At 37.6% G+C, this 20,631-nt stretch overlaps 4 protein-coding genes across 4 annotated transcripts; 1 reads left to right on the plus strand and 3 right to left on the minus strand.

The window, feature by feature from the left end:
* The first annotated feature begins 5,461 nt into the window (after positions 1-5,461).
* On the plus strand, positions 5,462-8,130 carry LOC116146265 (heat shock cognate 70 kDa protein 2-like). The gene is made up of 2 exons (XM_031431677.1): positions 5,462-5,792; positions 6,350-8,130. Exons 1-2 carry the CDS (start codon positions 5,579-5,581, stop codon positions 8,083-8,085), a joined length of 1,950 nt encoding a protein of 649 aa, XP_031287537.1. The 5' UTR covers positions 5,462-5,578; the 3' UTR covers positions 8,086-8,130.
* Positions 8,131-8,518: 388 nt separating this feature from the next.
* On the minus strand, positions 8,519-11,298 carry LOC116146266. Its single transcript, XM_031431678.1, has 2 exons — positions 9,305-11,298; positions 8,519-9,132 (listed from the first exon to the last, which is right to left on the minus strand). The coding sequence occupies exon 1, from the start codon at positions 10,835-10,837 to the stop codon at positions 9,326-9,328; it is 1,512 nt and encodes a 503-aa protein (XP_031287538.1). The 5' UTR covers positions 10,838-11,298; the 3' UTR covers positions 8,519-9,132; positions 9,305-9,325.
* A 1,264-nt stretch (positions 11,299-12,562) lies between these two features.
* On the minus strand, positions 12,563-14,008 carry LOC116146238 (WUSCHEL-related homeobox 2-like). Its single transcript, XM_031431644.1, has 2 exons — positions 13,699-14,008; positions 12,563-13,065 (listed from the first exon to the last, which is right to left on the minus strand). Exons 1-2 carry the CDS (start codon positions 14,006-14,008, stop codon positions 12,665-12,667), a joined length of 711 nt encoding a protein of 236 aa, XP_031287504.1. The 3' UTR covers positions 12,563-12,664.
* A 1,564-nt stretch (positions 14,009-15,572) lies between these two features.
* Positions 15,573-17,013, minus strand: LOC116146239 (WUSCHEL-related homeobox 2-like). The gene is made up of 2 exons (XM_031431645.1): positions 16,704-17,013; positions 15,573-16,070 (listed from the first exon to the last, which is right to left on the minus strand). The coding sequence occupies exons 1-2, from the start codon at positions 17,011-17,013 to the stop codon at positions 15,670-15,672; spliced, it is 711 nt and encodes a 236-aa protein (XP_031287505.1). The 3' UTR covers positions 15,573-15,669.
* Between the last annotated feature and the right edge of the window lie 3,618 nt (positions 17,014-20,631).

Genomic DNA, 20,631 nt, shown 5'->3' on the forward strand with positions numbered 1-20,631 from the left:
TAGAAAGGGATCAGTTACCAGGACTTACACAATGGGGGCTCTAACGACGCATTTGCATTAAAGAAACCGTATTTCTGCAAACTTGAGGTCGTCACAAGTTTCTTCGCGTCGCGCTTCTCCTCGGGTAGGGAGTCGAAATGCACGATCCTATGTCTATCGAAGAGCAGCACTAGGTCGGTCATTTTATTAACTGCCAAAAAGGAACTAGGTCGTTAGCAAAGCACATTTCGAGTGTAAAATAAAATAAAATAAAAGAGAAAGATGCCTACTCAGATCCTGGAAACGGCAATGGTCATCATAACGAAAGAAGAAAAACTTCGTTTCATAGGCCCCCGCGTTACTCGGATAGCTGTGTATCCCATCGGCGATAGTAGGTCGCCTGGACAAGTAGTAAGAGTCCTTGTCCTTACAATTCTTCAAATAATAAGAGCAGCCGACCTCCATCACAGACAGCTCGCCCAGTCCGTTCTCTTGGCATGCGATGTACATTACAACAGCAATGACGTACGCATTCGGGGTCAACTGCATCAACGCAACCCCGAAGTGGTCCAAAAACGACCTGATAAAAGGGTGGAAGGGGATCAGTCCCCCACCCTTGATGATCTCCTTGGAGGCCGCGGCCAGACCACTTAGCGGGTACCGCGATGAGTGCGCTACATCGAGGAAAGCATCCACCTCGATAGCGCATTGCTTTATTACCCTCTCAAGCTCTTCCCCAGTAAGCACCGAGAAGACCTTGATAGGGATGTTTGGAGCACCCTGTGGGGATGAACCGATTCCTTGTTTGGATCTGGTTGTTGAGGGGTCTATTTTGCCAGTCTACAAAGGCGACAAGCAAAAGGGTCATTTAGCCACTGTACGTTATTTCGTACAATGATGTGGGAGGAAACAAACTCCCAGAATCCCAAAAGAAACCTTAACGGCATGATTCAAGCCGCCATTCATGGCTCGAACCAGACCTAAGCATCTCGTCTCCGATAGGCTATTGGAAGACAAACGCCATTCAACCACGGAAATATAATGAAACAAAAACAGGGAGAAGCTCCTACCTTATGGAGTGTGAGAATGGTTTCCGCTTTGAATGCCAGAAAAACGCTGGTTTGAAAGGCAGAGATTCCAAGTTTGCAAAAATCTTTTACTCTCTAAGAAAAAAGGCTCTGGTGACATTGCCTGAGAACGACTCGAGGTTTTTATAGCGTATGAATCAACGCTTGGGTTTCTCAAAATCGAAACGATGTTTGGGCGGCAAAGGTTTCTCACCGTTGATCACGGCCACGTGTCACGCATCAACGGGGAAGAATGAGCGTCACGACTGGATAAAGTCAGACCTTCATCTCTTCCGTTGAAAAGCCCAAACGGCTGCCATTCTCTCTTTCTCATAGCATTAATTGCGTTTCAAATCCACATTTAATGCTCTAATAAGGGGTATCGTTCCAACGTACTGCGCATTTAATGTCTTGATAAGGCGTCCTATGTTAGCGTATAACGCATTTAATGCATCTGGCTGGCACTTATCACACACAGGGCACACCTGTCAGCATAGGGGCTGCTTCATTAAATGCAACCATATTAAAAGAACAACAGGTGGTGTCTGACGAAATCAGGTCGTTCGTCCCCTACAAACAATGAGCATGCGAGGTCGTTCTTGAAAAAAGTGTCGTCCCGACCTACTTTCAGATAGGTCAGAATTTCCAGAATTTTTGGAATTTTTAGAATTTTCAGGAATCATCTAATTGCGGCATGACTTGTAGTTTCCAAGGTTCGATTCTCGAACTTTAAAAACTAGGAAACTTCTGTTATGCCTGGGAACATAGGGCTGACGTGGCGCCCAGTTAAGTGCGAAAGGCCAGACCTCAGGAAGAACCTACTGCCATTCTGACGCAACTGCTTCGTGTGATCATGGTGGCACCCATAGCTTGCCTTCGTCAGAGTAATGGATGCACGGTAGGCCAGCAAGGAGTTGTGATGATCTCGCATGTCCAATCCCTGCAGCAAATCACGTGAATTGCTCTAAAGGAAGGATTTGCACGGATCATCCCACCAACTTGCAGATTCAGTGATCATTACCTCAAGACATCCCACTATAAAATGAGAGCTCCTCTCTCATTAAAGGGATTCGCACATTTTACTCTTGACAAAACTCTCTCTCTCTCTCTAGAATAGATAGTCTTTGATACCTTGTATCATCAATATAAAGTCAGTCATCTAAAGCGACCTGACCCTTATCATTAATAAAAACATCAGTGGACGTAGGATTTGCTTCCTTAGCATCCGAACCACTTTAAAACTCTTTTCTCACTGCATTTACTTTCATTTTTCCAAACCATTCACGTGTGTCTTTTGGGGCCAACTCAACATTTCACACGTGCGTTTCGTTGGTGTCAAAATCACGCATCAACATCAACATCAACAATAAAAACACATAACCCAATTTACAATATGGATCCCACCGACTTCAATCCAACCACATTCATCCTTCATATTAATATCAATTAATATTAAATTAAACATGTCAACAATAAAAAAAAACACATACCCAATTTACAACCTGGATCCAACAAAATGTACAAATTATCTTCTGGCTAACACTGCACACAATACTTAAGGGTGAAAAACTTGCAGGTGAAAAATCTTCATCATTTTCTACAAGGTCAACATTTTCTAACTAGTAACTAAACTGTTTTTCAAAAAATATACACTAAAAAAAAAAAATGAACACATCACACCAAGACAAAGAAGTGAACGTTGTAAAACAAGCTCAATCATCAATCGAAACCAATAAAATGTGATGAACAAAAATCAAATAGACTAAAACACTTACAATAATAATGGTTGATGAGGAACTTGAAGAAGAATAGCGGCAGATGAAGAACTTCGATGAAGAAGAAGAACGGAGATGAGGACTGAAGACAAAGAAGAAGAGCGAAGATGGGGAATGAAGACGAAGAAGAAAAGCATGCTTGCAGTTTTTTAAAATTAATTTGGGACCCAATTTAATTTAACCTAAATTTCATTTTAGGTGACACATTAAACATTTATTAGGGACGCCCGTCCATAACGTATGGAGGGCGTCCAAAAATTTTGTTTTATAAGTTTTTGTTTAATTTAAAGTATGGACGGGCGTCCACTTCGTCCATAACATTTGAACGGGAATCCATTAATTTTGTTTATAATTTTTTTTTTTTAATTTAAAGTTTGGACAGGCATCCATTAAAGTTGTTCGCCCGTCCATTAGTATGGACCCCCGTCAATTGAATATAGACGGGAGTCCATGATTTTTGTTTTCAAATTTTTTAAATTTAAACTATGGACGGGCGTCCATTATAGGTGGACACCCGTCCATAGTAAATGGACTCCCGTCCATATAATATGGACGGGAGTCCATCATTCATTTCGCATGGAAAGGCATCCACCTTTGATGGACGTCCGTCCAATAACAGTGAACGGTCATCCATAGTTGATGAACGGCCGTTCACTCGCAAAATATTTGTTAAAGTGATATGTGGCTAGTCTGAGTCAGGTGACACGTAATTTAGTGTAAAAATTCGGTGCACAGTCTCGGTGTCTGAAGCATTATTGTTATTTACCACCATATTCTAAAATCCACTTTAAAAGAGTACATTTATTTCCTCTTATCACATCAGATAAAATATTCAACTATAGTCTAGATAGAAATTTTTAATCAATGACTCATTCAAGAGTCCAATATATAATTTGATATAGTTATATTATGAGTTAACGACTTTTTCCCACCCAAATAATGACTTAAGGATATGTTTCCATCTACAGATTTTTAAAATACTATTTTACTACCTATATTTATATTTCGACAGCGAATAAAAAACAAACTCACTCTAGACTGTTAGGGCTTTTGAAGAGAAGAGACTGATGAGTCTTTTGGTTTTGGTAGTAAAATGTTAGATTTTGGTGTTTGAGATTTATCAGAATTTGACTTGGGGAGTATGACTATGCAAACCCTAATTACTTATTTGTTCAAGAGTAGGTTTGAGGGACTTTGATGAGTAAAGATCAAGGAAGAGAATAATAGTGGTGTTAGGGTCGTAATAATATCAGAATCGAAAACTGAATATAAATTTGAATAATAAAGTGATATTTTAAAAGTTTATAAGTCAGAAAGTGACATTAAACTATCGGTTGGCCCAAAAAAAAAAAAAAAAGTTTACTCGCTATATTATAGATTATTTTTATAAAAATTTCAAATCAAATAATGGGTTAATAGAATTACCTTAGGGTCTGCTTGTGAGTTTTTTTTCACCGGTTTTATGGGGTTTTTAATTAGACTGGTTTTAAGGTGTTCTAAAACCATTACTTCCCAAATTTTTTATAAACTTGTTTTGACTGGTTTAAAAACCCCCCAAAACCAGTGTAGTATATTTTTGAGGGGTTTATAAAACACCCAAAATCGGGGTGTTTTGGCCGGTTTAAATATTTTATCCCAAAGAAACCCCTTTCCACTATTATATTTTCTGAACAGTTCTCTTTCAGAGTTTGTTGTTCTTGGATATGAATTGGGTTATTCAATGGAAAACCGAACTCATTGGTAATGTGGGAAGCTCAATTTGGTTTCTATTGCATATATTTTCAGCAAATCTATTTGTTGAGTGGAAGTCAAATTATCAAGTATGCTAATAGTGTCAGCATAACGAATGTCATCAACTAAATTACATATTTAACTGATAACATACAAATAAATTAAATAATATACAATAAAAGAACTTATAAATAAATTAAACTTGGAAGGGAACTTTGATACTAAGTATTGATAATTAAAAAAAAAAACTCCCAAAGTATTAGTTGAAGTTGAGTATTTTTATGAACATATATATAAATTTATCATTTTAAAAAATTATCAGAAACCATTAGAAAATAAACTTTCAAATATAGGTTGAATATTTTAAAAACTACTATTAAAAATTTCTCAAAACCGTTACGATGATTCACTATAATAATTTATCCTTATAACTGGTACCATAAAACATCAAACAGACCCTTAATCTAGAAAAGTACGGCTTATAATCGCGATAGCGGTGATTTCGTCGAAGAAACGTGAGTGAATGTCAATTTTAGTTAATAGTAACTTTCTTTTTCAATTATAGACAGTTTAATATAAAAAAGAAAAAGAAAAAGCGAATGATGAGACCGCGTATACTTTCCTTACGCAATTAAAAAATTCCGAAAAAATTAAACAGTAACTAAAATTATCCAATCACACAGCAATACAGCATTAACAAATAGAAATCAACCAATGACAAAAGATGCAAACATGCTACGGCTAAGTATCTGCGGCCACGTAACATAGAAATCTCTCGAACCCACTAGAATTCCAAAAAAGAAAGCGGGGGAGACCTTGCCTGTCTTAAACCAGTAATTTTAATCCAACGGTTCACACTCCACGATCAGAACCTTCCAGAAATCAAATTTTATTTATAAACACTGCCCTGCTCCTTACTTTTCACAGAGAGTGAATCAACAAGCACCACAAAGCGAAGCTATCAAATTCTTTGTTTTCTTTTTTTTTTTTTTCCCTCGAGTTCTGGTTAGTTATTCTGGGTAAGCGATGGCTGGTAAAGGAGAGGGTCCTGCCATTGGAATTGATCTGGGGACGACGTACTCATGCGTAGGTGTTTGGCAACACGATCGAGTGGAGATTATAGCTAATGATCAGGGTAACAGAACGACACCGTCGTATGTTGCTTTCACCGACACCGAGCGTCTGATCGGTGATGCAGCAAAAAATCAAGTCGCGATGAACCCAACCAACACTGTTTTTGGTACGTTTTCAACTGCTGCTTCTTAGTTTTTCCCGCGAATTTGAATTTATGTTGTGTTTTCTTTACTTTAGTTCCGGCTCTTAGGTATTATCTCTTCTTTTTGTAGAAGATGAGAATAGTTAGGGTGCTGTTGTATGAATTTAAAAGAATACAAATTTAGCAAAATTAAATCTTTGCAATATTCAGGAATTTGATAATTATTGACTATACTATTTAATATTTGCACATCAAAATAGCGTAATGGATAGGTAGTGTGCCCTTTTTTGTTCTTTAATATTTGGAAGAATTGAAATTTTTTCAAGTTGTTGAAACTATTATATGGCTGACATATAAAAAAAAAAAAAAAAAAAAGGAAGCACTACTTTTTTTCGTAGGAGTTGAAAAATATTATCATAATATTAAGATAATTGTAACATATTACACTAGCGTAAGCTTTATAATTTTACACTGTCTGCTAATTTTCGATGAGCCAAACAGAGCAGTGTTAAGTTTTAGTTTGAGTTATTGGAATTTTAGAATTATGTTTTGACTGAATTGTCGTATTGGATGGTATGCAGATGCCAAGCGTTTGATTGGGAGACGATTCAGTGATGCTTCAGTACAAGCTGACATGAAACTATGGCCATTCAAGGTCATTGCTGGCCCAGGTGACAAGCCCATGATTGTTGTCAATTATAAGGGTGAGGAGAAGCAATTTTCCGCGGAAGAAATCTCCTCAATGGTTCTCATTAAGATGAAAGAGATTGCTGAGGCGTATCTAGGCACCACTATAAAAAATGGCGTCGTTACAGTGCCGGCTTACTTCAATGACTCGCAGCGTCAAGCCACAAAAGACGCTGGTGTTATTGCTGGCCTTAATGTGATGCGTATTATCAATGAGCCAACTGCCGCCGCTATCGCTTATGGGCTTGACAAGAAAGCTGGTAGTTCTGGTGAAAAGAATGTGCTTATCTTTGATCTTGGTGGTGGTACATTTGATGTATCTCTTTTGACCATTGAAGAGGGTATTTTTGAGGTGAAATCCACTGCTGGTGATACTCACTTGGGTGGTGAAGATTTTGATAACAGAATGGTAAACCATTTTGTTCAAGAATTTAAGAGGAAACATAAGAAGGATATTAGTGGTAACCCTAGAGCCTTGAGAAGGTTGAGAACTGCCTGTGAGAGGGCCAAGAGAACATTGTCGTCTACTGCACAGACTACAATTGAAATTGATTCTTTGTACGAGGGTGTCGACTTTTACACAACTATCACCCGAGCTAGATTTGAGGAACTGAACATGGACCTGTTCAGGAAGTGCATGGAGCCTGTAGAGAAGTGTTTGAGAGATGCTAAGATGGACAAGAGCTCGGTCCATGATGTGGTTCTTGTTGGTGGGTCCACCAGGATTCCCAAGGTTCAGCAATTGCTACAGGACTTTTTCAACGGGAAGGAGCTTTGCAAGAGCATCAACCCCGACGAGGCTGTTGCTTATGGTGCGGCTGTTCAGGCTGCTATCTTAAGTGGTGAGGGTAACGAGAAGGTGCAGGATCTCTTGTTGCTCGATGTCACACCTCTATCTCTTGGTTTGGAGACTGCTGGTGGAGTTATGACTGTACTGATTCCGAGGAACACAACCATCCCCACAAAGAAGGAACAGGTGTTCTCCACCTACTCTGATAACCAGCCCGGTGTGTTAATTCAGGTCTATGAGGGTGAGCGTTCAAGAACTCGTGATAACAACTTGCTGGGCAAGTTTGAGCTCTCTGGCATTCCTCCTGCTCCGAGGGGAGTTCCACAAATCAATGTCTGCTTTGACATTGATGCTAATGGTATTTTGAATGTCTCTGCCGAGGATAAAACCACTGGACAGAAGAACAAGATCACTATTACAAACGACAAGGGTAGACTCTCCAAGGAAGAAATTGAGAAGATGGTGCAAGAGGCAGAGAAATACAAGGCAGAGGACGAGGAGCACAAGAGGAAGGTGGAGGCAAAGAATGCGCTTGAGAACTATGCCTACAACATGAGGAACACTATTAAGGATGAGAAGATCAGTGCTAAGCTTCCTGCTGCCGACAAGAAGAAGATTGAAGATTCCATTGATGAGGCTATTCATTGGCTTGATGGAAACCAGCTTGCAGAGGCAGATGAGTTCGAAGACAAGATGAAAGAACTGGAGAGCATCTGCAACCCAATAATTGCGAAGATGTATCAGGGAGCTGGTGGTGATATGGGCGGAGGCATGGAGGAGGATGGTCCTTCTACTGGTGCCGGAAGTGGTGCTGGCCCCAAGATTGAGGAAGTGGATTAAGTAATAGGATTTGATGGTTTGGGCTGATGAATATGGTGTCTTCGCTTTTTTTTTTTTATATGAATTTCAGTTGGTTGGTGTTCGAACTATATGATGTGGCCCTGTTTTTAATCTTTTTCTTTATAGTAATGTAATTTTTTTCCCCTTTCAATCCTTTATTGTGTGGTAGCTGTTTTATTCTGCTAAGATATTGTTCTGCGTAATTTGCCCTTCACTTTCCTAAGACTCTGTCCTTGGAAATTCATGCAGTTCCTTCAAGATGTGACAAATTGGCAGACTTATAAATTACAGTCTCAGTTATGTTATAAACTCAGAGAAAGTCTGAGACCTGGAATTGGAGATAGATCAGCATGGGCATGTCAGTGTTGAATTTCTTATGCTTAAAGCCTGGAGATAAAAATACTTTAGGAAACTAGTAGGACCAGTAGAGAAGTGATTTTAAGTATATTTGTATTTCAATTCCTACAGTTTTTCACAGTTTTCCAATGCAAAGCAAATGTGTACCTCAGTCCTCAGCCATGACGCTCTGGTTGTGATAGTTAACAGCGTTCGCCAAGGGAGAAGAATTCCTCTAACTGCTGCATGGCTAGACCCAGACTCAGAATATGGAATCTACAACATTACCTATGTCCATCTTTGAAATAGATGCTCCAACAATATACATTTGTCAACTTCGGACCAATTCAAGGGATCAAATTGCTGGGCACCAATAAAACAAAAGGAACATGACAAGATGTTAAACATTGATAATCTAAAACATATATACAGTAACTATGCTGGCAAGCAACTGACTTGAGAACATGGTACAATTTTCCTAACGATATCGATACTTCTATCCCATATTTTCTCATACAGCATTAGAACACAGCAATAAGCCATAAGCCAGAAAACACTCGCTCGAGGTCTCCAAAGGGATAAAATATACTCTCTTAACAACTTCATTCTAAACTCTAGTAGAAATCCACTACATGATGAGGTGGCATTGTCCTTAAAACACTTTACCAACAACTTCTACCTGGAAAGCTCAGGAGCAATCCCAAACCAAAGCTATTCATATGCATAAAAACAAACACCAAACTATCAGTTTAAGAGATCATTGGAATTAAAAACGAGATCAAAAATTTGAAGAAAAAAAAAAGAAGTCATTTATATTGCATGATTTAAACTTTTTCCTTTCTTTGATACAAAATAATGGAAAACTGATGATAACTACTCTTACATTTTCCAGTACAGGCCTCTGTCAAGATAACAGGAGCTCATTTGCACTAAGATGAGGGCGAAGGCAAACACGAACTTCATGTTCCTCTGGTCCTACACGATGCTTAGGCACCATGATTTCTAGACCAGTTCCTGTTTCATCACCGTATGCTTCTAGCTTGGCATCATCAGGAATCCTCGTTGGTAGAGGGATTTCTCTAATGAACTCCCCAGGAGGACAATGCTCAGGGGATGGATCTGTAAGCTTGAATGTCCTATCATTTCTCTTGATAAATGGCATGCAGGCTGTGCTCACAGATGATATCTTTACAACACCATGGGTGAGATTATTCCACCAAGTGACTTTCACCCTTTTAAGATCAGCAAATGGTAAACTGATAATTATTAGGTATCCTTGCTCATCCTCATATATGGTTTTTGCAGCCGTAACTGGCCCATAAACATTCTTCATAACCCCACTAAACTCATTTAACCATGACGGTTCAATGGGGTGCATCTCTGCATCCTGAACTCTATCATTATGTTGATTATTAATGACCAAACAACAATCTTCATCGTTCCCCTGTAGAAATAAATCCTTCTTCCTCTTGTTGCATACATGTGAGAGATCTATTCCACCACCATTTGCATGGCTCATAGGCCGAGTTGACAAATTTAAACCAGAACCATTAAGCAATTTTTTTGGATGAGGTTGCTGCTGAGTCTTTAATGTAGGAAGAGGTCTCTCAAGCTCAAATTCTGTGTTGGGAAGGTTCCTCCATGAAGAAAATTCACTAGCCTCAGGTGGGACTGAGAAGTTCAAATCCCTACCTGTAAGTTCCATCCACCTCTTTTGTTCTTCCTCATCAAGACCCTTGAGATTTGGCAATGAAACAACCTCAATCCCATGCACACACTGTGGATTTGAAAGGCCCCTATAATGCTTCCGCTGCATTCTGTGAGACCGAACAAACCCCTTATCAACACTGAATGGAAACGGACGCTCTCCCTGGCGTGAATGCCCATTCATATAACTTCTCAACTGCATCTTACCTAATGCATTCTCAGGCCTTTCCTTAAAAACCCACATATACATATTCTCCATATCATGCTGAACCAAGAACACCTCAAGCTCAAGATCTGACTTATCAAAACCCAAAACCCCATTACTATCCCTAATCACTTTTCCCTTAGATTTCTCATTCAACACAGGCTTAAAATAATAAGTAAAGAAAAACCAAGCACCCCATACACTATCTAATCTCTTGGCACATTTACGCCCGGTCTTCGATGCGTTGAGCAAAGTATCAGACTCGTTAATTTGAGGTCCAAGGCCAACCTCCAGTATATCAAAAGGATCCGAATTCCACAATTGTGGTGGAGGACTACGTTCCGCTGATAACGGGAGATTAATATCAGGTGGTCTAGAGAGAATCATTGAACGATTCATCTCTCTGCCCAATTCTTCATGTGCTATTGCACTCGAATCCATTGATAACAGTGTCGATGGGTGGTGATTCTCCATAGACAACCCCGTAAGCAAATCTTCCCCCATTTTTAAACTGTATCCACTATATAGTTACTTTTGTTTCAGGTGTAAAAATCAATTTCCAATCCCACCAAAGTCAATCCAAGCACCCATATAAATCAACTTTGTTTTTTAACAAAAAAACAGTAAACCCCTCAAATTAACATCGTTCACTTAACGTTTGATAAACCATGTATTATATTGATGAATACTGTAATCAAGATTAATTCTTTCTTTCTTTTTGTCTAACTAGTGAAATACCAAAACAAAATAAAAGTCTGAACAAAAACAAGGGTTACCTCTATACAAGATTCAAAAACAAACAAAAAAAAGTATGAATCGAAAGAGAAGAAGAAGTTAAACATGAAAGATGATCTTGAGAGATTACCTTTTGAGGTTTGGATTAGAATCCACAAAGAAACAGAGATCTTTTTCTCTACCAAATCCTCATCTCTCCAATAAGCAAAAACTAGAGAGAGAATTTGACGAGGAAAAGAAAGTTAACGGTTTCTGTTAGAAAGATTGTTTAACTCGGTGATGAACGCTGACTCCGTATATTGACGTTATCTGGCAGTCACCGTAACAGTTTTTAATTTCGGCAGGGACCAGAGGAGTAACGGTGACGGCAGGAGGCGTTAAAGGGTTTGATTGAGATAGTTTCTAGGTGGTGGGTCTTTCATTATATCTAGAAGGGCCTTGGAAGCCCAGCCCAATAGCAATTGGCAAACGGAGCATTTGGGAGTTTCGAGAGGAAGTGTTTTGCGATAAAAACGTTTTTTTTTCCTCACGCTTTACATTCTGGAAAACGTGTTTGTTCTTACATTTTGTTCAAACATTATAAACTAAATTAAAATGTGCTCAGTTAACTAAATCATTCAGGGAATTTTCTTCTTTGCATGCCATGCACTTTGTTTAGTTATTGAAAATAACAAGTGAATTTATATATCAATTAATGTTTTTTTAATGACCGAAAGTGTCCAGACCAATTTACGCATACCTCACTAATTTTTCAAGATACTAAAATTATCGGGTACAAACTCCAGTGATCACTCCTATATCAATTAATGTTGCTATCTCGAAATTTTAAAATCAGTTGCTGAATTGGAGGATGGAGAAGATAAACAGAATCAACCATTTAATTCATCCCAATATTAGAGCAAGATATATTTTAGTAAAAGAAAATGATAGAGTTATCGAAAAGTTTACACCGAATTTGTGCACCGAATGACGTGACAAAATCCTGACCGTTGATTAATATTAACTAATAATAAATCAACGGTTAGGATTTTGTCACGTCATTCGATGCACAAATTCGGTACACACCCATCGATAACTGTAACATTACTCTTTAGTAAATCACATTATTATTATTATTATTATTGTATGCGTATAATATACTAATAGAGCCATGCAGCCACCAAGCAGGTTTAGTGCTCGTATCACCGAATGATATTGCTATAGGTACCTCAAGTCGTGAAATAATTAAATATTCGACCTTTGCCTTTTATTCTGCAAATTTAATACTCAAAAATGAATTCAGATCATCCAATTTTTTCCACAATATATTATTGATCCCCTAATCCAAACAGAGAAAAAGAAAAAAGAGACAAATACATCACAATAACAAGAAATACCGAAAAAGAAAACCACAAAACACAGCTAGATCACCCATCCGCATTTCCACATAGCGGTTGCCTTTCTCATAATACACATTAGCAAGAGTGAAAAAGCAGGAAAAAAAAGAAAAAAATCCATCACTTGTTACCGCTCACAATCCCAAACTAGAAGAGCTTAGAGAAAACCAGTAGTTATTTAGCAGTAGTGTATGCATGTTAGTGCAGTCCCTTATACCTTTCAGTCAGTTTCACATCCTCGACCGGAGAAAAAATCAAAGAAGGGTTGATCACAGGAACCGTCTTCGATGGCAGTGTTAGTTTCAGAGGAGCTAGAAGTCGAACCGATAGAAGGGGTTGTACTTGTTCTTCCTTGTAAAATTCCAGTTGGGTGCAAGGGGAAGAGAGGCAACGTTTCTTGATTATTGTCAATGCCGCCTTCGTTAATATTTTTCATTTGCATCATGACACAGTAGTCATATTGCTCAGGATCATACAGTGAACCTCCAAGAACTCTTGTATTCTCTTTTTGTTCCTCAACTTTTGGTCTCCTCTTAGCGCCACCGGGAACGGGAAGTAGCACCTTTGGACATTGTGGATAGAACCCTATTTCGCTCCGCGGTAAGTAATATGGACCACAAACTGAAGAAAAAACACACCATGTTACATAATACGACAATTGATGAACAAAAAGAAATTTGCATGCAGTGAGAATAAGTATTGGACTGAAAAAAGAGACTTCCCTGTTAAACACGTTTACTCCGCATAAATGGGCAAAAGAGAAGGAAAATTCAACGAAATAGTAGTTGAAAAGTGACAATTCATACCAGTAAGTAAGTGAACAAAAACTAAAAAATGAATCTTAAAGAAGTGCATCAAGCAAATATTCATGAAATGAACAATGCCAGAAAGCTACACACAGATTACAGGGATAATTTTAATCTTAAATCCAAAATAAAAGGGTTGAATTTAAAAAGAAATTAATGAAAAAAAGAACAAACAAAAAAGTTCGTAAGAATCCTCCAAAAAAACCACTAAACAAAGGACGCACATCAGGTTTAGTCTTCAACACAGAAATCGAGCCCATTTGCATGTAAAGACAGCTTGGAACGAAAACTGAAAATGGATTAAAATAATAAAAACACGAACTACGAAATAATCGAAAGGAGATTGGAAAACAAAAAGTCCTCTTAAACCATTAAGAAAGAAAGGATATTGTTCATAAATTCCGTGAATCAAATAAAAATATGGTCCGAAGCTGTATTCGAAACAAACCGTTAGCGCAAGGAGGGAACACAGGTTGAGCTTTATGAATATATCGATTGAAAAACGCCATTCTCTCTTGCTTCTGCTTCTGCCTTTGCCTAGCCTTATGATTCTGAAACCAGTAGAAAACATTTTTCCCTTCAATGTGACCGAAAGTCCTAAGCCTATTAGTTATTTGCTGTATTTGTTCTGCACTCGGCGTCCTAACACCTTGCTTGTACAAATTCTCAAGCATATTTATTTGCTCCTTTGTTGGGTTCCATCTTGAACTGGCCAGAGTCCCACCGGAACCACCCATGTCCATACTGTCACTCTCCATGTATTTTTCTGAATAGGGTTTTTTGGATCACAAAAGCTTAGGGTTTATGAGAGAGGAAGAATTTATATATAAAGATTTAGAGAAAGAAATGAGAGTGGAAGTGACTTACTTTTTGCATGGTGTTTATTACTCTTTTATAGAGAAAGACAAAGAGTCAAACAAAAAGGAGAAAAAGAGAGTGAGTGAGAGAGAGAGAGTGTGTATTGACATGCGTATTGTTTTTGGTGCTGAACATCTCTGAAAACATGGCGGGTAGCGGCTAAAGGGTGGGGGGCTTTGGTTTCGTCTTCTGCGTTAAAAAACGAAGAGACCATACAAAGTCGAATTTACCCATGTTGCTTTTTTGGTTTGTTCTGTAATGGTTGATTTGTAGCTTAATGTTTATGTCTCGGGAATGACAGACAGACGCTGACTGAAAACGTAGGATACGCCATTGAAGGAAAGGAAGGGTATAATTGTCATTGGATAGAAAAAGACAGCCGGTTGGGTTTGTAAGGTGTAGGTAAGGGCTAGGCTTTGGGAATTGAAGTCGTAGCAGATGAATACAGATGAAGTTGAATCGTCTAGCCAAAGCCAGGCTTAGGTTACCGTGTTTATAGGTGGTGGGGGTTGGGGATTTTATGGTCTCTCTGACTTGTGATCAACCGATAAATCCTTCACTCTAATCCATAAATTTTTTTCTCTCTTTACTTTGATTTGTTAATTGCATAATTGGTTGATTAATAATAAATACATCTTATTCTTTGTTTTCTTGCTTGCTTTTTAGGTCGATCATGATTGATGAATACTTTGCTTTTAATTATTATTTTTCCTTACTTTTTTCAAGTTTTAATATATTAACTTTTTTAGAGACTGATCGAAAGGATAAAACAATTCAATATGAGAATTATATCATATGAAACTCTTAAAGGAAATAACATTACAGACGAAAGGTTGAGTGCTCTACAAAATTAACACAATGGGAAAAATGACGGGGGGAGGTTGCATGCATGTCAACGCGCCATTAAAGCCCGCAGTCACACGGTCAATAAAATAGGGAGCAAAAGAGCCGATTATAGGACGGTGCAGCTCATGTGCTGACTCTCACGTTGTGCCATAATTGGAGTAGTTATATATTTTCCTCATTAATATTACAAATTCTTTACTCTTTATAATTTATCTAATTAACTGGTAAATTAATGTGTTTGTTGCGAATTGTGATGAGGTCCGGTGCCGCCACCTTAGAGCGCCGCCTCGTGAACCACAACACCACCACGGCACCACCCCCGCCCTATTCTCTGCTTTGTTCGATACAGATTGCTATATATCATCCATCTATATATCATCTATCTTTCTAGCCAGGTCTAGGCTTCTCTTTTTTCTCCTCTATATTTGTTCCCATACGACAATATGGTACCTCTAACCCAGAGAATTTGGCTGCATCTGTTTGGGAAATTTTGGACAAACATTAGATTTATAGATATGAAAATCGGGTGCAGATGAAGAAAATTTCTACGGATTTTTCTTAAAGTAATACACATTAGCAAGAGTGAAAAAGCAGGAAAAAAAAGAAAAAAATCCATCACTTGTTACCGCTCACAATCCCAAACTAGAAGAGCTTAGAGAAAACCAGTAGTTATTTAGCAGTAGTGTATGCATGTTAGTGCAGTCCCTTATACCTTTCAGTCATTTTCACATCCTCGACCTGAGAAAAAATCAAAGAAGGGTTGATCACAGGAACCGTCTTCGATGGCAGTGTTAGTTTCAGAGGAGCTAGAAGTCGAACCGATAGAAGGGGTTGTACTTGTTCTTCCTTGTAAAATTCCAGTTGGGTGCAAGGGGAAGAGAGGCAACGTTTCTTGATTATTGTCAATGCCGCCTTCGTTAATATTTTTCATTTGCATCATGACACAGTAGTCATATTGCTCAGGATCATACAGTGAACCTCCAAGAACTCTTGTATTCTCTTTTTGTTCCTCAACTTTTGGTCTCCTCTTAGCGCCACCGGGAACGGGAAGTAGCACCTTTGGACATTGTGGATAGAACCCTATTTCGCTCCGCGGTAAGTAATATGGACCACAAACTGAAGAAAAAACACACCATGTTACATAATACGACAATTGATGAACAAAAAGAAATTTGCATGCAGTGAGAATAAGTATTGGACTGAAAAAAGAGACTTCCCTGTTAAACACGTTTACTCCGCATAAATGGGCAAAAGAGAAGGAAAATTCAACGAAATAGTAGTTGAAAAGTGACAATTCATACCAGTAAGTAAGTGAACAAAAACTAAAAAATGAATCTTAAAGAAGTGCATCAAGCAAATATTCATGAAATGAACAATGCCAGAAAGCTACACACAGATTACAGGGATAATTTTAATCTTAAATCCAAAATAAAAGGGTTGAATTTAAAAAGAAATTAATGAAAAAAAGAACAAACAAAAAAGTTCGTAAGAATCCTCCAAAAAAACCACTAAACAAAGGACGCACATCAGGTTTAGTCTTCAACACAGAAATCGAGCCCATTTGCATGTAAAGACAGCTTGGAACGAAAACTGAAAATGGATTAAAATAATAAAAACACGAACTACGAAATAATCGAAAGGAGATTGGAAAACAAAAAGTCCTCTTAAACCATTAAGAAAGAAAGGATATTGTTCATAAATTCCGTGAATCAAATAAAAATATGGTCCGAAGCTGTATTCGAAACAAACCGTTAGCGCAAGGAGGGAACACAGGTTGAGCTTTATGAATATATCGATTGAAAAACGCCATTCTCTCTTGCTTCTGCTTCTGCCTTTGCCTAGCCTTATGATTCTGAAACCAGTAGAAAACATTTTTCCCTTCAATGTGACCGAAAGTCCTAAGCCTATTAGTTATTTGCTGTATTTGTTCTGCACTCGGCGTCCTAACACCTTGCTTGTACAAATTCTCAAGCATATTTATTTGCTCCTTTGTTGGGTTCCATCTTGAACTGGCCAGAGTCCCACCGGAACCACCCATGTCCATACTGTCACTCTCCATGTATTTTTCTGAATAGGGTTTTTTGGATCACAAAAGCTTAGGGTTTATGAGAGAGGAAGAATTTATATATAAAGATTTAGAGAAAGAAATGAGAGTGGAAGTGACTTACTTTTTGCATGGTGTTTATTACTCTTTTATAGAGAAAGACAAAGAGTCAAACAAAAAGGAGAAAAAGAGAGTGAGTGAGAGAGAGAGAGTGTGTATTGACATGCGTATTGTTTTTGGTGCTGAACATCTCTGAAAACATGGCGGGTAGCGGCTAAAGGGTGGGGGGCTTTGGTTTCGTCTTCTGCGTTAAAAAACGAAGAGACCATACAAAGTCGAATTTACCCATGTTGCTTTTTTGGTTTGTTCTGTAATGGTTGATTTGTAGCTTAATGTTTATGTCTCGGGAATGACAGACAGACGCTGACTGAAAACGTAGGATACGCCATTGAAGGAAAGGAAGGGTATAATTGTCATTGGATAGAAAAAGACAGCCGGTTGGGTTTGTAAGGTGTAGGTAAGGGCTAGGCTTTGGGAATTGAAGTCGTAGCAGATGAATACAGATGAAGTTGAATCGTCTAGCCAAAGCCAGGCTTAGGTTACCGTGTTTATAGGTGGTGGGGGTTGGGGATTTTATGGTCTCTCTGACTTGTGATCAACCGATAAATCCTTCACTCTAATCCATAAATTTTTTTCTCTCTTTACTTTGATTTGTTAATTGCATAATTGGTTGATTAATAATAAATACATCTTATTCTTTGTTTTCTTGCTTGCTTTTTAGGTCGATCATGATTGATGAATACTCTGCTTTTAATTATTATTTTTCCTTACTTTTTTCAAGTTTTAATATATTAACTTGTACACAGACTGATCGAAAGGATAAAACAATTCAATATGAGAATTCTATCATATGAAACTCTTAAAGAAAATAACATTACAGACGAAAGGTTGAGTGCTCTACAAAATTAACACAATGGGAAAAATGACGGGGGGAGGTTGCATGCATGTCAACGCGCCATTAAAGCCCGCAGTCACACGGTCAATAAAATAGGGAGCAAAAGAGCCGATTATAGGACGGTGCAGCTCATGTGCTGACTCTCACGTTGTGCCATAATTGGAGTAGTTATATATTTTCCTCATTAATATTACAAATTCTTTACTCTTTATAATTTATCTAATTAACTGGTAAATTAATGTGTTTGTTGCGAATTGTGATGAGGTCCGGTGCCGCCACCTTAGAGCGCCGCCTCGTGAACCACAACACCACCACGGCACCACCCCCGCCCTAATCTCTGCTTTGTTCGATACAGATTGATATATACCATCCATCTATATATCATCTATCTTTCTAGCCAGGTCTAGGCTTCTCTTTTTTCTCCTCTATATTTGTTCCCATACGGCAATATGGCGCCTCTAACCCAGAGAATTTGGCTGCATCTGTTTGGGAAATTTTGGACAAACATTAGATTTATAGATATGAAAATCGGGTGCAGATGAAGAAAATTTCTACGGATTTTTCTTAACAGATGAATAAACCAGTAAGTCCTACTTCTTCAATTGTTTAACTGGGCCTAATACTGGATCAATGGATGTTATTGTATTTCCTCGCAAATTTAATTTAAGGATATTTTTCCGGTTTCTGCAAAAAATCAATAACTAGAGACAATGTTAAGTTATGGTAACCAATCTCATTCGTCGAAAAGACTTTGGAGTATATTATTTAAGTAATTATAAGTTAAGTTTTTCTTCGATTGTTAATAGGTATGTCCATTGAAGCTCTTACTAAACTCTTGATTGTTAATAATGATAGTTTTAAGGTCTTAGAAAATTAGTTCGGGTAGCCATCAGATCTCTTAGCCAACTCTTAACTATTATTAAGAGTAATCACTGAAGTTTTAATCAGATACGTAATTTTAGAATCTTAAAAGATTAATTGAGATGCACATAAATTAATCAGACATCTCGGTCATTCAAAAAAAACAAAAAAGAGAAAAAAATGTTAAAGTTACGGTTTTGCATTTTGTCTATTTTCATCCCTGGTTGGATATAATGACGTCTGTCCTGCAGCATTCGTACTTACCTTCATTTCTAATATTTCAATGGGAGAATAACATTTTCCCACCCAAGGTTTGGAAAAATGACTATTCACGCCCATCAGGTGTCAAAACGACACTTTCCCACCCACCGTCATATTCTGTTAGAAATATCCGTTCTTAAGAAGGACAAGACGGTGAATTTACTTAAAAGCCTCATAAATCCAAATTTTAAAATTGAAATCTCGGTCGGGTAGGTTTTACCTTTCTCTTTTCTTTTCCTTTTGTTCCATCTACAGCTCTTTGGCATGTGTTTTTGGGAAAAAAACTTTTTCAAACAAAGGCTAAGAAATTATTGGATTGGGCATGGAGAAGATACGAAGTGCTTGCTTTGCTGGTCGCGTGACCTTGTTCGTGGCTATAGATATTTATATGAAGTTATCCCAAAAATCATGGAAAAGGGAACTGTGTGAGTTGCATGAATTATAGAGTGGTTATTAGATGTTGCTCGATAGCGAAATGTCAGTCTTTGCTTATTAAAAGTTAATTTTTATGATCTCACCCTCACTTTCTCCCCAAATCTTCACACTCGTACATCCACCAATTCAAGCTTCTTCTCTCTTAGTTCCATCATCCATGGCTTCTTTTTCAAGGCATAGGCTCATTTTTCTGGCACCTTCTCTAGTGGAGTTTGAGGGTCCGGCTGTTGCTCCAACAAGCGGTGCTTCAAGCTTGAAGAGTGGTTTGTTGGTTGTATTTGATGAAAAAGAAACATTTATTTTAGAATTGTCTAGCTAGGTTGCACTGTTCAAGTTCTGCGATTAAGTTATATTAAGTTTTATGTTGATTATGTTCCTTTTGGTGTACCACTTAGATCCTATGGTGGAAGTTGGTACCGTTGATCTTTGTTTTTTGAGTTTGTGAAAAAAAAAAAAAAATTGTATATAATTTTTTGAAATTCCAGTAAAACATTATTTTTAATAAAAAAATTGGAGGGATAGATCCCTATACATAGTTGATGGCATATAAATAATTTCATAGTTAAAGAGTGGATATATTGGTAATTGAATCTTGTGATATGATAAAAAATAATAAAAAAATATTAACCCAAATAATGAAGGATATTTTCGTCTTTGCGGCCAAATAGTGATGGATTTTTCTAACGGAACATAACAGTGGGTGAAAAAGTGTTGTTTTAAAACTTAATAGATGAAAAAGTGTTGTTTCGCCAAACCTTGGGTGGGAACATGTCGTTCTCCCTGTTTCAATTACTTAATTTTGTTAGATAAGCCTTGATTCGGGGTCGGCCCAACTCTTCAGACTCTATTGATCGTGTTAAACACCAATAATTCACTAAAATCCAAATTCTATGGGGTGATTGTGTTATTAAATTAGTTTCAATCCCATAATTATCCTATTTTTTTTTTTTTTTAAGAGAATATAATAGACCATTGTGAATTATTTGGTTAAGTCTAGTATGATTACACGTAACTACTTCTCGGTGATTAACTAGTTCGATAATGATTATTTGATATATTACTCAAAAGATACTGAATTTAAGTTTCTCATCAGTTACTAATAAAAGTAGTTACAAAAACTC

This window comes from Pistacia vera, unplaced genomic scaffold, assembly GCF_008641045.1.
Source record: "Pistacia vera cultivar Batoury unplaced genomic scaffold, PisVer_v2 Contig475, whole genome shotgun sequence".
In the NCBI taxonomy this organism is placed as follows: Eukaryota; Viridiplantae; Streptophyta; class Magnoliopsida; order Sapindales; family Anacardiaceae; genus Pistacia; species Pistacia vera.